Source organism: Heptranchias perlo, unplaced genomic scaffold (genome assembly GCF_035084215.1).
Source record: "Heptranchias perlo isolate sHepPer1 unplaced genomic scaffold, sHepPer1.hap1 HAP1_SCAFFOLD_321, whole genome shotgun sequence".
NCBI classification, from domain to species: domain Eukaryota; kingdom Metazoa; phylum Chordata; class Chondrichthyes; order Hexanchiformes; family Hexanchidae; genus Heptranchias; species Heptranchias perlo.
Window position 1 is genome coordinate 177576 of NW_027139333.1, and position 18120 is coordinate 195695.

Below are 18120 nucleotides of genomic sequence, written 5' to 3' on the forward strand. Positions count from 1 at the left end.
CAGAGTTCACCATTACAGTAATCAGTCCACACAGTGCCAGCAATGAGACCTCAGCATATCGGTAACCAGGGCTCACAGTATCAGTAACCAGACCTTATTGTACTGGTAGCCATGCCTCAGCATACCATAGCCAGAGTTCACTGTACCAGTAACCACACCTCACCATATGGTGACCAGGCTCACCATACCGATAACCAGAACTCATGGCACCAATAAGCAGACCATACCATACAATTAATCAGACTTCACTGTACCGGTAACCAGGCCTCACCTTACCGGTAACCAGACCCCACCATACCGGTAACCAGACCCCACCATACCGGTAACCATACCTTAGCATACTATAACTCGAGCTCACCATACCAGTAACCACAGCATACCATAAAGGTAACCAGGCCTCGCCCAATCAGGCATCACCGTACTAGTAACCAGAGCTCACCGTGCCTGGAATTAGACCTCATCTTACCAGTTACCAGTCCGCACTGCACCGATAACTAGAACTCACCGTACTGGGCACCAGATCACACCATACCTGTAACCCGATGGCACCATACTGGTAACGAGAGCTCACCGTACCAGTAGCCAAGTCTCAATGTACCAATAACCAGATCTCACTGTACCGGGAACCAGGCGTCACTGTACCGGTAACCAGGTCAACTAACAGGTAGCTAGACCTCACTGTATCGATGACCAGGCCTCACAGTGTTAGTAACAAGAACTCACTGTATGGGTTACAGTACCTCACTGTACCGGTAAAAGACCTCACTGTACCAGTAACCAGGCGTTACGGTACCGGTAACCAGAGCTCACCGTATCGGTAACTAGTTCGCATCATACCGGTAACCAGATATCACCACCAGGTCAGCACACACCTCCGACACAGTCAACCAGATTCCTAAAATGATACCAAATTTTTAAAACCAGTTTTCAATGAAGTTCCACGAGTTTATATGAAATAACTGAAGCATTACAAGGTGGTGAACCAGAGCAGGTTCTATAAAATACAGAAAAATAACTTGCATCTAATTAAATTAACCAACAAGCAACCAGATAATTCCTAGATTTCCGGTTTGAAAGGTGTGCAGAGCACTGGGAGAGTCTGGGTACATCGTCACATTCTCACATCCCATCACATCTCATCCGGGGAATTGCGAATTGCACAACATAAAACCAGACTGAAAATCATTCCGAAAATCTGCCAAGAAAAAACAAAACAGATTTAAAAACACATCGCAGATTTTAGAGGAAAGACTTAGAAAAATCAACACTGGGAACTTAAAAACACCGGAGACTGTGAGTGAAAACACTCAGAATCGGAAAACTCGATGTGTTGGTGATAAACTCCCACTTCAACTGGGAATGTTGGTGATAAACTCTCTCCTGAACTGGGAATGTTGGTGATAAATTCTCACCTGAACTGGGAATGTTGGTGATAAATTCTCACCTGAACTGGGAATGTTGGTGATAAACTCTCACCTGAACTGGGAATGTTGGTGATAAATTCTCACCTGAACTGGGAATGTTGGCGATAAACTCTCTCCTGAACTGGGAATGTTGGTGATAAACTCTCTCCTGAACTGGGAATGTTGGTGATAAACTCTCTCCTGAACTGGGAATGTTGGTGATAAACTCTCTCCTGAACTGGGAATGTTGGTGATAAACTCTCCATTGAACTGGGAATGTTGGTGATAAATTCTCTCCTGAACTGGGAATGTTGGTGATAAACTCTCTCCTGAACTGGGAATTTTGGTGATAAATTCTCTCCTGAACTGGGAATTTTGGTGATAAATTCTCTCCTGAACTGGGAATGTTGGTGATAAATTCTCTCCTGAACTGGGAATTTTGGTGATAAACTCTCTCCTGAACTGGGAATGTTGGTGATAAATTCTCTCCTGAACTGGGAATGTTGGTGATAAATACTCTCCTGAACTGGGAATGTTGGTGATAAATTCTCTCCTGAACTGGGAATGTTGGTGATAAATTCTCTCCTGAACTGGGAATTTTGGTGATAAACTCTCTCCTGAACTGGGAATGTTGGTGATAAATTCTCTCCTGAACTGGGAATTTTGGTGATAAACTCCCACTTCAACTGGGAATGTTGGTGATAAACTCTCTCCTGAACTGGGAATTTTGGTGATAAATTCTCTCCTGAACTGGGAATGTTGGTGATAAACTCTCTCCTGAACTGGGAATGTTGGTGATAAATTCTCACCTGAACTGGGAATGTTGGTGATAAACTCTGACCTGAACTGGGAATGTTGGTGATAAACTCTCTCCTGAACTGGGAATGTTGGTGATAAATTCTCACCTGAACTGGGAATGTTGGCGATAAACTCTCACCTGAACTGGGAATGTTGGTGATAAACTCTCTCCTGAACTGGGAATGTTGGTGATAAACTCTCTCCTGAACTGGGAATGTTGGTGATAAACTCTCTCCTGAACTGGGAATGTTGGTGATAAACTCTCTCCTGAACTGGGAATGTTGGTGATAAACTCTCTCCTGAACTGGGAATGTTGGTGATAAACTCTCTCCTGAACTGGGAATTTTGGTGATAAACTCTCTCCTGAACTGGGAATGTTGGTGATAAATTCTCTCCTGAACTGGGAATGTTGGTGATAAATTCTCTCCTGAACTGGGAATGTTGGTGATAAATTCTCTCCTGAACTGGGAATGTTGGTGATAAATTCTCTCCTGAACTGGGAATTTTGGTGATAAACTCTCTCCTGAACTGGGAATGTTGGTGATAAATTCTCTCCTGAACTGGGAATTTTGGTGATAAACTCTCTCCTGAACTGGGAATTTTGGTGATAACTCCCACTTCAACTGGGAATGTTGGTGATAAACTCTCACCTGAACTGGGAATGTTGGTGATAAATTCTCTCCTGAACTGGGAATGTTGGTGATAAATTCTCTCCTGAACTGGGAATGTTGGTGATAAACTCTCTCCTTAACTGGGAATGTTGGTGATAAACTCTCTCCTGAACTGGGAATGTTGGTGATAAATTCTCTCCTGAACTGGGAATGTTGGTGATAAATTCTCTCCTGAACTGGGAATGTTGGTGATAAATTCTCTCCTGAACTGGGAATGTTGGTGATAAATTCTCTCCTGAACTGGGAATTTTGGTGATAAATTCTCTCCTGAACTGGGAATGTTGGTGATAAATTCTCTCCTGAACTGGGAATGTTGGTGATAAATTCTCTCCTGAACTGGGAATTTTGGTGATAAACTCTCTCCTGAACTGGGAATGTTGGTGATAAATTCTCTCCTGAACTGGGAATGTTGGTGATAAATTCTCTCCTGAACTGGGAATTTTGGTGATAAACTCTCTCCTGAACTGGGAATGTTGGTGATAAATTCTCTCCTGAACTGGGAATGTTGGTGATAAATTCTCTCCTGAACTGGGAATGTTGGTGATAAATTCTCTCCTGAACTGGGAATTTTGGTGATAAACTCTCTCCTGAACTGGGAATGTTGGTGATAAATTCTCTCCTGAACTGGGAATTTTGGTGATAAACTCTCTCCTGAACTGGGAATTTTGGTGATAACTCCCACTTCAACTGGGAATGTTGGTGATAAACTCTCACCTGAACTGGGAATGTTGGTGATAAATTCTCTCCTGAACTGGGAATGTTGGTGATAAATTCTCTCCTGAACTGGGAATGTTGGTGATAAACTCTCTCCTTAACTGGAAATGTTGGTGATAAACTCTCTCCTGAACTGGGAATGTTGGTCATAAATTCTCTCCTGAACTGGGAATGTTGTTGATAAATTCTCTCCTGAACTGGGAATGTTGGTGATAAACTCTCTCCTGTACTGGGAATGTTGGTGATAAACTCTCTCCTGAACTGGGAATGTTGGTCATAAATTCTCTCCTGAACTGGGAATGTTGGTGATAAATTCTCTCCTGAACTGGGAATGTTGGTGATAAACTCTCTCCTGAACTGGGAATGTTGGTGATAAATTCTCTCCTGAACTGGGAATGTTGGTGATAAATTCTCTCCTGAACTGGGAATGTTGGTGATAAATTCTCTCCTGAACTGGGAATGTTGGTGATAAATTCTCTCCTGTACTGGGAATGTTGGTGATAAACTCTCTCCTGTACTGGGAATGTTGGTGATAAATTCTCTCCTGAACTGGGAATGTTGGTGATAAATTCTCTCCTGTACTGGGAATGTTGGTGATAAACTCTCTCCTGAACTGGGAATGTTGGTGATAAATTCTCTCCTGTACTGGGAATGTTGGTGATAAACTCTCTCCTGAACTGGGAATGTTGGTGATAAAGGCCCCAATATTACCAGGGAGTCGGGATGGCAGCGGGAGAAGGGGGGTGGGTAACCCGCCCAATGAAATTGGCCCATTCCAGACGTGATCGCGGGTAAATTGGTGCCACTTACCGTGGCTTTCGGGTTTGCCGTTGGAAATCTGCGCAGCGGGCGGACTGCGCACCCGCATCACAGGCTGCCAGCTGGAGGAGCTCTATTTAAAGGGGCAGTCCTCCAATGACCACACAGCACAATGGAGCAGCCCAGGGAAAAGGCTGCTCCCAGATTTAGTGATGCCTCACTCCTGGTCCTACTGGATGGGGTGAGGAGGAGGAGGGATGTCTTCTACCCAGCGGACGGGAGGAAGTGGCCTGCCTCTGCCACCAAGAAGGCCTGGCTCGAGGTGGCAGAGGAGGTCACCAGCAGCAGCAACGTCTCCCGCACCTGGATCCAGTGCAGGAAGGGTTTTAATGACCGAACTAGGTCAGCAAAAGTGAGTACACTTACTCATTCTCCTACACTCTGTCTTCCACATCACCGCCCCCACCCCACAACTCCTTCTGCACTGCCAACACAACTCTATCACATCACCCCTCACACCCACTCAAAGCTCATCCTCAACTTACCTGCAATTCCTCACCTCCCCAGTACTCATCCCACCACTCCCACTCAACCCAATCCTCATCCAATGTCATGGCTCTGTCTCATACTCACCCTCTGATGCATCTCTTTCACGGTCAGCCTCACCCAAACCAATGCATTCATCGGTTGGCCACGTCACCGTCCCTCACTCACGCGTCTGTACTTTCTCCCCTTATAGGAGGAGAGCCCAGAATGCACGGGAAAGGGCGGGGACCGGAGGGGAGACCGCAACATCAGGTCGTCCTCACAGATGTGGAGCAGGAGGCTCTCGAATTGAGCCACACCCTCGAGTGCCTGTCCATCGGGGACGCCGAGACTGCCACCCGACAAACGGCTGGTGACAGAACTTTAACATTCAGCACTCACAATAGAAAATGATGTTAACATGCCTTGCCATCTTCAGCACCTCAACATCTGTGATGGTGCTTAATATTGCCTTCTGTTCTCTTACAAGGCCTTCAGCGACCGCCGTGACCACGGAGGGCAATTCTTCAGAGGACCTGCCGGCCTCTGAGGAGGCACCGTCACATCTGAGCGAGCCATCCACCAGCGCAGGTACTCACACCTCGGTGGGTCCCAGTCCTCAGTTAGTTGGGGTCGCACCTGGTGAGTCACCACACACGTGAGCACGAGCAGACACTGGTGGTAGGGGCAGCTGTGGAGAGTCTGCGAAGGTGGGAGCACTCCTCTCCAGGCTCTGCTCGGCTGGACACAGATGCTGAACCCTGGGGGCCATCCTTTTAAAGGAGAATGATCAAAGGGCAGCAGCACATTTGCGAGGTGCTGGAACAGGTGCCACGCGCAGTCTCCACAATCGCGCAGAGGATGGAGGAGTCCAACTCCTGCATGAGTGAAATGGTGGCACAGGTACAGGAGGGAACCTCTGAGATACTGTCACAGGGACGTGAGGGCATCTCTGAGATAGTGTCGTGGGTAAGTGCGGGAATGTCTGCGATGGAGGGAAGGATGGCCAACATGGAGCTTCAAGCACGGCTCACAAATGAGTCCACTGAGGCCCTGACAACGGCCATTCAGACTCGAGGTGAGCAACTTTTGCCGCCTTAAACAGGCAGGCAGATACACTAGCACTGGCCTTATAAGGCTTCACACATGTTCTCCAAACTGTCATCCAGCAGAGTGGTGGGAGTGGTGTGGGCCTGGCCCAGGAGAGGGATGATGGCGAAAGGGGACACGGAAGTGGGGACGCCACTCAAAGTGCTCCCACGTCTCACCCGTTGCCCCCCTCTCAACCAGTACCTACAATGCTGCCCCCTCTCCAGGTGGCCGAGTCTGACCTGCACAGGTGCAGGTGGAGGAGTCTTTGAAGGGGCCCTCACGGGCACCGAAACCCAGAGGATGTCGGCCCAAAACATCTAATGGGTCAGGGCATGAACAAGAGTAACCTGTCACTACCTCTGCTGCAGTCACAGGGGAAGCACCACGTAGGAGTAGTCGGAAGAGAAAGGTGAAGGTTTTGTGAGCACGAAGGGGATGCACAAGGGTGTTTGATGGTTGGTCATGTCTTTTATTTATATTTGATTTTTGTTAATGGCATATTAAATATTATATTGTCACCACTACTGCAACGTCTTGGCCATTCTTGACTGGTTTGTGTAATAAGTCCCTTTCATGAGGTTCTCCATGAACACCCACACTTGATGCCACCCATTGGGTCACTCTACAGTGGGTGTATGTGAAGTTGCACGACTGTTTTGTGCAGGTGCCTGTGGTGCAGCACTGTGTTGTGGAGCTCCACGTGGCGGAGGTGGACACCGTGCCTGGCGAGGCTGGTGATGTTGCTCGTCCTCGGATGAAGTGATGAATGCAGCCATGGTGACCCCCCAACCTGACGGTGTGAGTTTGAGGGGGTGCGCAAAGTAGGTAAATGTGTTTGCACAGCAGAGTTTAGGGTATAAATTAATAATTTTGAGTGGAAAGACAAAGGTGTTGCAGCCAAAACTTTGTCTGAAGTGACAGAGTGCCCTGCTGCAATAAATGAGGTTTTCCCCCCAACTGTCAAATAATCCTTTGCATCTCCCACTGGCTGCTGGCTGAAAGGCATCTGCTCCAACAGGGAGTGTTTCCCACAGCACGGGAACATGCTGAGGATCCTTCAAAATTGCACCCCTGCCAAAATCTCCACTCAAAGAGACCTGTCCAGTGCCTATAGAAAAGATATAGCACAGAAGGGGGCCATTCGGCCCATCGTGTCCGCGCCGGCTCGACGAACAACCAGGTGCCCATTCTAATCCCACCTTCCAGCACCCGGTCCGTAGCCCTGCAGCTTACAGCACTTTAGGTGCTGGTCCAGGTACTTTTTAAAAGAGTTGAGGGTCCCTGCCTCTACCACCAAGTCGGGCAGCAAATTCCATACACCCACTGCCCTCTGGGTAAAAAAGTTTTTCCTCATGTCCCCTCGAATGCTTCCGCCAATCAGTTTAAATCTATGTCATCTAGTTCTTGAACTCTCCGCTAGGGGAAACAGGTACTTCCTGTCTACTCTATCTAGGCCCCTCATAATTTTGTACACCTCAATCAAGTCTCCCCTCAGCCTCCTCTGCTCCAAGGAAAACAACCCCAGCCTGTCCAATCTCTCCTCGTAGCTGCAATTTTCAAGCCCTGGCAACATTCTTGTAAATCTTCTCTGACCTCTCTCCAGAGCAATTACATCCTTCCTGCAATGTGGTGACCAGAACTGCGCACAATATTATGTGACTACCTGTCTCGAGCAGCATCCCGACGGCTTTAATTGCCGGTGGGAGTCCCGCATTCGGGAGCTGCGCGCACACCCAGTGTCACTGGGGAACCCGGAAGTCAGTGGGTTGGAGCCGGGCTCCGAAGCCGCTCTGGGATTCCGCCATTAAAGGAGCTCCCCGCCCCCAACGCACCCGCTCGGCCATTCCTTAAATTGGCCCCCAACTCTCACCTGAACTGGGAATGTTGGTGATAAATTCTCTCCTGAATGGGATTGCTGGTGATTGTAAAAAGTCAGATAGCCAGTTGTTGAACGGTAGTATATTAGAGCCCAGTCTTCAGTTGCTTCCAAACCTTTATTCTCAGAGCTCCCCATTAAACATCATGCATCCCCAAGATAAGCTCCCTCCTATAAATGGGTATGAGAGAGTCCCCAATTGATAGCCATTTTGGTGACAACTCTCCCCAGATCTCAGTGTTGGTGATCAAATCTCAGCTGAACAGAAAGTTTTGGTTAGAAACTCTCAGCTGAACTGGGAATATTGGTGAGAAACTCCCAGCTGAACTGGGAATGTTGGTGATAAACTCTCAGCTGAACTGGGAATATTGGTGAGAAACTCTCACCTGAACAAGAGGATAGCTAAGGAAAAGGTGGGACCTATCAGGGATGATAAGGGTAACTTGTGTGTCGAAGCAGAGGATGTGGGTAGGGTTTTAAATGAATATTTTGTCTCCATATTCACAAAGGAAATCCGAATGTAGTAGTTAAAGAGGAGAGATGTGAAATATTGGATAAGGTAAACATAACGAGAGAGGAAGTACTGGAGAGACTGGAATCCTTGAAAGTTGATAAGTCACCAGGGCTGGATGGATTGTTTCCTGGACTATTGAAGGAGGCCAGGGAGGAAATAGCGGATGCTCTGAGGATCATTTTCCAATCCTCACTAAATACAGGGGAGGTACCGGAGGACTGGAAGACTGCAAACATAATACCATTGTTTAAAAAGGGTACGAGGGAAAGGCCGAACAATTATAGACCGGTCAGTCTTACCTCTGGTGGTGGGCAAACTATTAGAATCAATACTGAGAGAAAGGATAAACTGTCACTTGGAAAGGCATGGTTTAATCAGGGATAGTCAGCATGGATTTGTTCAGGGAAGGTCATGCCTTACAAATCTGATTGAATTCTTTGAGGAAGTGACGAGGAGGATTGATGAGGGTAGTGCAGTGGATGTTGTCTACATGGATTTTAGTAAGGCATTTGACAAGGTCCCACATGGCAGACTGGTCAGAAAGGTAAAAGCCCATGGGATACAGGGAAATGTGGTGAATTGGATCCAAAATTGGCTCAGTAACAGGAAACAAAGGGTAAAAGTCAATGGATGTCTTTGCGAATGGAAATCCGTTTCCAGTGGTGTGCCACAGGGCTCAGTGTTGGGTCCCTTGCTGTTTGTGGTATATATTAATGATTTGGACTTGAATATAGGGGGCACGATTGGAAAATTTGCAGACAACACAAGAATTGGCCGTGTAGTTGATAGTGAAGAGGATAGCTGTAGACTCCAAGAAGATATCAATGGGTTGGTGGAGTGGGCGGAAAAGTGGCAAATGGAGTTCAACCCGGAAAAGTGTGAGGTAATGCACTTAGGGAGGGCAAACAGTAAAAGGGAATACGCAGTAAACGGGAATATATTGAGAGGGTGTGTGGCCCAACTAAGAGTTCTATATACAAATGCACGGAGTATAAGGAATAAATTAAATAAACTACAGGTTCAAATTCAAATTGGAGGGTATGACATGATGGCTATTACTGAGACATGGCTGCAGGATGGTCAGGATTGGGAATAAATATACCAGGTTAGAAGATCTACAGGAGAGATAGGGAAAATGGAAGAGGGGGAGGAGTCGCCTTAATGATTAGAGATGAAATCAATTCAATGATAAAGGAGGATATAACGAGAGGTAAGCAGCCAACAGAGACCTTATGGGTTGAATTGAGAAATAGGAAAGGATCTAAGACTACAGTGGGAGTTGTGTATTGGAGCCCTGGCAGCAGCTCTGAAGTGCTAGATTGTATGAATGCAGAGATTAGACAAGTGTGTAAGAAAGGCATAGTGGTCTTAATGGGGGACTTTAACCCTCACATAGATTGGGAAAAGCAGACTAGCAACTGTCAGAAAGGTAATGAATTTCTTGAGTGTGTCCGGGATAGTTTTCTACAGCAGTATGTCCGAGAGGCAACAAGGGGGCAAGCCATACTAGATTTAGTAATGAGTAATGAACCAAATTTAGTTAACGGCTTAACTGTGCGTGAACATCTATCCAATAGTGATCATAACATGATCGAGTTCAATGTAGTGTTTGAAAGGGAAAAAAGTGAATCAGCTGCTAAGATTCTAGACTTGGGTAAGGCCGACTTCAATGGGATGAGACAGAGACTGTCCACAGTAAACTGGGCAAATCTGTTAATGGGTAAAATGACTGATGATCAGTGGGAAATGTTTAAAGAAACATTTAACGTGATACAGAATCGGTTTATACCCCTGAGGGGCAAGAACTCTACTTGCCAAAAAAAACACAGCCATGGACAACTAAAGAGGTAAGGGACAGTATAAGACATAAGGAAAGGGCATACAAAAAGGCAAAAAATGGCACAGATCCTGGCGAATGGGAAAGATACAAAGATCAACAAAGGGTCACAAAACAGATAGTAAGAGCTACAAAAAGAGAGTATGAAAAGAAACTTGCCAGGGATATCAAAACCAATACGAAGAACTTTTATAGTTATATTAGGAAAAAGAGGGTGGTCAGGAGCAGTGTTGGCCCCTTAAAAACTGAAAGTGGGGATATTGTCATTGACAATGGGGAAATGACGGACATGTTGAACAATTACTTTGCGTCAGTATTTACAGAAGAAAAAGAGGATAGCATGCCGGAAATCCCAAGAAAACTAATATTGAATCAGGGACAGGGACTCGATAAAATTAACATAAGTAAAACAACAGTAATGAACAAAATAATAGCACTAAAGAGTGACAAATCCCCAGGACCAGATGGTTTCCATCCCAGGGTTTTAAAGGAAGTAGGTGAGCACATTGCAGATGCCCCAACTATAATCTTTCAAAGTTCTCTAGATTCAGGAACTGTCCCTCTAGATTGGAAAATTGCACATGTCACTCCACTTTTTAAGAAAGATGAGAGAGGGAAACCGGGGAATTATAGACCAGTTAGCCGAACATCTGTTGTGGGGAAAATGCTGGAGTCTATAATTAAGGATAGGGTGACTGAACACCTCGAGAATTTTCAGTTAATCAGAGAGAGCCAGCATGGATTTGGGAAAGGTAGGTCATGCCTGACAAACCTGATTGAATTTTTTGAAGAGGTGACTAAAGTAGTGGACAGGGGAATGTCAATGGATGTTATTTATATGGACTTCCAGAAGGCATTTGATAAGGTCCCACATAAGAGACTGTTAGCTAAGATAGAAGCCCATGGAATCGAGAGAAAAGTACGGACTTGGTTAGGAAGTTGGCTGAGCGAAAGACGACAGAGAGTAGGGATAATGGGTCGGTACTCACATTGGCAGGATGTGACTAGTGGAGTCCCGCAGGGATCTGTCTTGGGGCCTCAATTATTCACAATATTTATTAACGACTTAGATGAAGGCATAGAAAGTCTCATATCTAAGTTTGCTGATGACACAAAGATTGGTGACATTGTAAGCAGTGTGGATGAAAACATAAAATTACAAAGTGATATTGATAGATTAGGTGAATGGGAAAAACTGTGGCAAATGGAATTTAATGCAGACAAATGTGAGGTCATCCACTTTGGATTAAAAAAGGATAGAACAGGGTACTTTCTAAATGGTAAAAAGTTAAAAACAGTGGATGTCCAAAGGGACTTAAGGGTTCAGGTACATCGATCATTGAAGTGTCATGAACAGGTGCAGAAAATAATCAAGAAGGCTAATGGAATGCTGGCCTTTATATCTAGAGGACTAGAGTACAAGGGGGCAGAAGTTATGCTGCAGCTATACAAAACTCTGGTTAGACCGCACCTGGAGTACTGTGAGCAGTTCTGGGCACCGCACCTTCGGAAGGACATATTGGCCTTGGAGGGAGTGCAGCGTAGGTTTACTGGAATGATACCCGGACTTCAAGGGTTATGTTACGAGGAGAGATTACACAAATTGGGGTTGTATTCTCCAGAGTTTCGAAGGTTAAGGGGTGATCTGATCGAAGTTTATAAGATATTAAGGGGAACAGATAGGGTGGATAGAGAGAAACTATTTCCGCTGGTTGGGGATTCTAGGAGTAGGGGGCACAGACTAAAAATTAGAGCCAGACCTTTCAGGAGTGAGATTAGAAAACATTTCTACACACAAAGGGTGGTTGAAGTTTGGAACTCTCTTCTGCAAATGGCAATTGATACTAGCTCAATTGCTAATTTTAAATCTGAGATAGATAGCTTTTTGCCAATTAAGGGATATGGGCCAAAGGCGGGTATATGGAGTTAGATCACAGATCAGCCATGATCTTATCAAATGGTGGAGCAGGCACGAGGGGCTGAATGGCCTACTCCTGTTCCTATGTTCCTTTGTTCCTGGGGGTAGAGGAAGTGAGAGACCTTGGAGTGCATGTGCACAGGTCCCTGAAGGTGGCAGTACAGGTAGGTAGATAAGGTTGTGAAGAAGGCATACGGAATGCTCTCCGTTATTAGCCGAGGTACAGAATACAAAAGCAGGGATGTAATGATGGAACTGTATAAAACGCTGGTAAGGCCACAGCTGGAGTATTGTGCGCAGTTCTGGTCACCACATTACAGGAAGGATGTAATTGCTCTGGAGAGAGTGCAGAGAAGATTTACAAGAATGTTGCCAAGGCTTGAAAATTGCAGCTACGAGGAGAGATTGGATAGGCTGGGGTTGTTTTCCTTGGAGCAGAGGAGGCTGAGGGGTGACTGGATTGAGGTGTACAAAATTATGAGGGGCCCAGATAGAGTAGACAGGAAGTACCTGTTTCACCTGGCAGACAGTTCAAGAACTAGAGGACATAGATTTAAGCTGATTGGCGGAAGGATTCGAGGGGACATGAGGAAAAACTTTTTTACCCAGAGGGCGGTGGGTGTATGGAATTCGCTGCCCGAATTGGTGGTCGAGGCAGGGACCCTCAACTCTTTTAAAAAGTACCTGGACCAGCACCTAAAGTGCTGTAAGCTGCAGGGCTCCGGACCGGGTGCTGGAAGGTGGGATTAGAATGGGCATTGGTTGTTCTTCGAGCCAGCGCAGACACGATGGGCCGAATGGCCCCTTCTGTGCTATATCTCTTTCTGTGGTTCTATGGTTCTTTGGTTCCATGGTTTTGGTGATGAACTCTCAGCTGAACTGGGAATTTTGGTGACAAACTCTCCTTCAACTGTAATTGTTGGTGATGAACTCTCAGCTGAACAGGAAGTTTTGGTGATAAACTCTTACCTGAATTGTGAATATTGTTGATAAACTCTCAACTGAAGTGGGAAATTTGGTGATTAACTCACGGATCAACTGGGATGGTTCGGGATAAACACTCACCTGAACAGGAAGTTCTGGTGATGAACTCTCACTTTAACTGGGAATGTTGATGATAAACTCTCTCCTGAACTGGGAATGTTGGTGAGAAACTCTCACCTGAACTGGGAATGTTGGTGATAAACTCTCTCCTGAACTGGGAATGTTGATGAGAAACTCTCTCCTGAACTGGGAATGTTGGTGATAAACTCTCACCTGAACTGGGAATGTTGGTGATAAATTCTCACCTGAACTGGGAATGTTGGTGATAAACTCTCTCCTGAACTGGGAATGTTAGTGAGAAACTCTCACCTGAACTGGGAATGTTGGTGAGAAACTCTCACTTTAACTGGGAATGTTGGTGAGAAACTCTCACCTGAACTGGGAATGTTGGTGATAAACTCTCTCCTGAACTGGGAGTTTTGTTGATAAACTCTCACCTGAACTGGGAGTTTTGTTGATTGACTCAGCTGTTACAATTTCATGATGTTAATAATAAAATTAATAATATTAACATAGATGAACATATTGTTTTAGATAGAATTAAGAACCTAAAAGTAGATGGAGTAGCCAGGCCAGAAGATCGCCACACGAGGCTACTCAGGGAGACGGGACACGTGCTGTGCGAGACCTCTCCTATATTTTCAATAATTCATTGGCTCTGGGACATTTCCCATGGGCTGGATGGAGACTCATGCAGTCCTCATCTTAGACGTAGGCAGAAAGTAGTTGTGAATGGATTTGAGTCTGTGCGAGTCTGTATGCGATGCTCATAGGTTTCAGGTGGATCTTGATGTGTTGGGGGATTGGGCTCATGACTGGCAAATGAGGTTTAATTTGGAAAAGAGGAGTTTTATACACGTGGGAAGGATGAATGTTGAACATACACACACCCTTCAGGGAAAAGCATTAAAACAAGATCTGGCTGTTCTCGTGTATAGATCTCTAAAGGTTCATGTCGAATAGGACAATTCTCTATAAGACAAAGATGACTTTTGTCCTTGTACAACACCTCAGTCAGGCCTCAGTTAGAATAGTGCCCAGTTTTGGTCTCCTCACATGTTGGGTGATATCGAGGCTTTCGAAAGGGTGCCGAGGAGGGCCACTCGACTAATTCCCAGCTTAAAGCATCTTAGTGATCAAGATAGGCTAAAAGAGATGGGACTGTACACTTTAAAGAAACGGAGACTAATGGGTGATCTGATCGAGGTTTATAAGATAAAGGGAATGGATTGTGCTTGAGATGACAATTTGTTCCAATTAAATACATTGGGGAGGAGCAGGGTCACCATATGAAGTTGTACGAGGCCAGATTGAGGTTTGATGTCAGGAGGTGGTTCTTTTCCCAGAGAATAGTGGGCCTCTGGAACAGGCTGCCGGCTCATGCGATGGACACTGATTGGCGGAATTCCTTGAAGCGAGAGCTGGGCCTGTTTCTGGCTGGGCCGGAGATCAGCTCTCACACAAGGTAGGCAAAGTATCGAGTTATCAGGGCCAGACTGAGCTCCTGGACGAGTTCCAATCGCCAAAATGGTCGGAGAGGAATTTCCCAGAACATTTCCTCCCAAATTCGCCAGAGTTTTTGTCTGGTTTTGCGCCTCTCCCAAGAGATCACATGGTGTGGGCTGGGGAGTGTATATATTGTGACACACAAGGAATCACGATTGTGTGGGACAGGCTGGATGGACCAGAGGGTCGTTTCCTGAACCTCATTGTTCGTATGTCTGTATGTTCAAACTGCATCCATTACTCACCACCCACAGTCACTGTACAATATGGATCCACCCAATCATTAATCACCCACAGTCACTGTACAATATGGATCCTCCCAATCATTAATCACCCACAGTCACTGTACAATATGGATCCTCCCAATCATTGATCACCCACAGTCACTGTACAATATGGATCCTCCCAATCATTGATCACCCACAGTCACTGTACAATATGGATCCTCCCAATCATTAATCACCCACAGTCACTGTACAATATGGATCCTCCCAATCATTAATCACCCAGTCACTGTACAATATGGATCCTCCCAATCATTAATCACCCACAGTCACTGTACAATATGGATCCTCCCAATCATTAATCACCCACAGTCACTGTACAATATGGATCCACCCAATCATTAATCACCCACAGTCACTGTACAATATGGATCCACCCAATCATTAATCACCCACAGTCACTGTACAATATGGATCCTCCCAATCATTAATCACCCACAGTCACTGTACAATATGGATCCTCCCAATCATTAATCACCCACAGTCACTGTACAATATGGATCCTCCCAATCATTAATCACCCAGTCACTGTACAATATGGATCCTCCCAATCATTAATCACCCACAGTCACTGTACAATATGGATCCTCCCAATCATTAATCACCCACAGTCACTGTACAATATGGATCCACCCAATCATTAATCACCCACAGTCACTGTACAATATGGATCCACCCAATCATTAATCACCCACAGTCACTGTACAATATGGATCCTCCCAATCATTAATCACCCACAGTCACTGTACAATATGGATCCACCCAATCATTAATCACCCACAGTCCGTGTACAATATGGATCCACCCAATCATTAATCACCCACAGTCACTGTACAATATGGATCCACCCAATCATTAATCACCCACAGTCACTGTACAATATGGATCCTCCCCAATCATTAATCACCCACAGTCACTGTACAATATGGATCCACCCAATCATTAATCACCCACAGTCACTGTACAATATGGATCCACCCAATCATTAATCACCCACAGTCACTGTACAATATGGATCCTCCCAATCATTAATCACCCACAGTCACTGTACAATATGGATCCACCCAATCATTAATCACCCACAGTCACTGTACAATATGGATCCTCCCAATCATTAATCACCCACAGTCACTGTACAATATGGATCCTCCCAATCATTAATCACCACAGTCACTGTACAATATGGATCCACCAAATCATTAATCACCCACAGTCCGTGTACAATATGGATCCACCCAATCATGAATCACCCACAGTCACTGTACAATATGGATCCTCCCAATCATGAATCACCCACAGTCACTGTACAATATGGATCCTCCCAATCATTAATCACCCACAGACCGTGTACAATATGGATCTACCCAATCATTAATCACCCACAGTCACTGTACAATATGGATCCTCCCAATCATTAATCACCCACAGACCGTGTACAATATGGATCTACCCAATCATTAATCACCCACAGTCACTGTACAATATGGATCCACCCAATCATTAATCACCCACAGTCAATGTACAATATGGATCCACCCAATGATTAATCACCCACAGACCGTGTACAATATGGATCTACCCAATCATTAATCACCCACAGTCACTGTACAATATGGATCCACCCAATCATTAATCACCCACAGTCACTGTACAATATGGATCCTCCCAATCATTAATCACCCACAGTCACTGTACAATATGGATCCTCCCAATCATTAATCACCCACAGACCGTGTACAATATGGATCCACCCAATCATTAATCACCCACAGTCCGTGTACAATATGGATCCTCCCAATCATTAATCACCCACAGTCCGTGTACAATATGGATCCTCCCAATCATTAATCACCCACAGTCCGTGTACAATATGGATCCTCCCAATCATTAATCACCCACAGACCGTGTACAATATGGATCCTCCCAATCATTAATCACCCACAGTCCGTGTACAATATGGATCCTCCCAATCATTAATCACCCACAGTCCGTGTACAATATGGATCCACCTAATCATTAATCACCCATAGTCCGTGTACAATATGGATCCACCCAATCATTAATCACCCACAGTCAATGTACAATATGAATCCTCCCAATCATTAATCACCCACAGTCCGTGTACAATATGGATCCTCCCAATCATTAATCACCCACAGTCACTGTACAATATGGATCCTCCCAATCATTAATCACCCACAGACCGTGTACAATATGGATCCACCCAATCATTAATCACCCACAGTCACTGTACAAAATGGATCCACCCAATCATTAATCACCCACAGACCGTGTACAATATGGATCCACCCAATCATTAATCACCCACAGTCACTGTACAATATGGATCCTCCAAATCATTAATCACCCACAGACCGTGTACAATATGGATCCACCCAATCATTAATCACCCACAGTCACTGTACAAAATGGATCCACCCAATCATTAATCACCCACAGACCGTGTACAATATGGATCCACCCAATCATTAATCACCCACAGTCACTGTACAAAATGGATCCACCCAATCATTAATCACCCACAGTCCGTGTACAATATGGATCCACCCAATCATTGATCACCCACAGTCACTGTACAATATGGATCCACCCAATCATTAATCACCCACAGTCTGTGTACAATATGGATCCTCCCAATCATTAATCACCCACAGTCACTGTACAATATGGATCCACCCAATCATTAATCACCCACAGTCTGTGTACAATATGGATCCTCCCAATCATTAATCACCCACAGTCACTGTACAATATGGATCCTCCCAATCATTAATCATCCACAGACCGTGTACAATATGGATCCTCCCAATCATTGATCACCCACAGTCACTGTACAATATGGATCCACCCAATCATTAATCACCCACAGTCCGTGTACAATATGGATCCACCCAATCATTGATCACCCACAGTCACTGTACAATATGGATCCACCCAATCATTAATCACCCACAGTCTGTGTACAATATGGATCCTCCCAATCATTAATCACCCAAAGTCACTGTACAATATGGATCCACCCAATCATTAATCACCCACAGTCTGTGTACAATATGGATCCTCCCAATCATTAATCACCCACAGTCACTGTACAATATGGATCCTCCCAATCATTAATCATCCACAGACCGTGTACAATATGGATCCTCCCAATCATT

General features: G+C 45.2%; 1 protein-coding gene across 1 annotated transcript in view; it reads right to left on the reverse strand.

The window, feature by feature from the left end:
* Nucleotides 1–944: 944 nt before the first annotated feature.
* Nucleotides 945–18120, reverse strand: part of LOC137311295 (tetraspanin-2-like) — a 149726-nt gene continuing 132550 nt past the window's right edge. Inside the window, exon 5 of the mRNA XM_067978585.1 lies at nucleotides 945–1195. Coding sequence (XP_067834686.1) covers nucleotides 1130–1195 — 66 coding nt within the window. The 3' untranslated portion in view covers nucleotides 945–1129. The remainder of the gene's footprint in view (nucleotides 1196–18120) is intronic.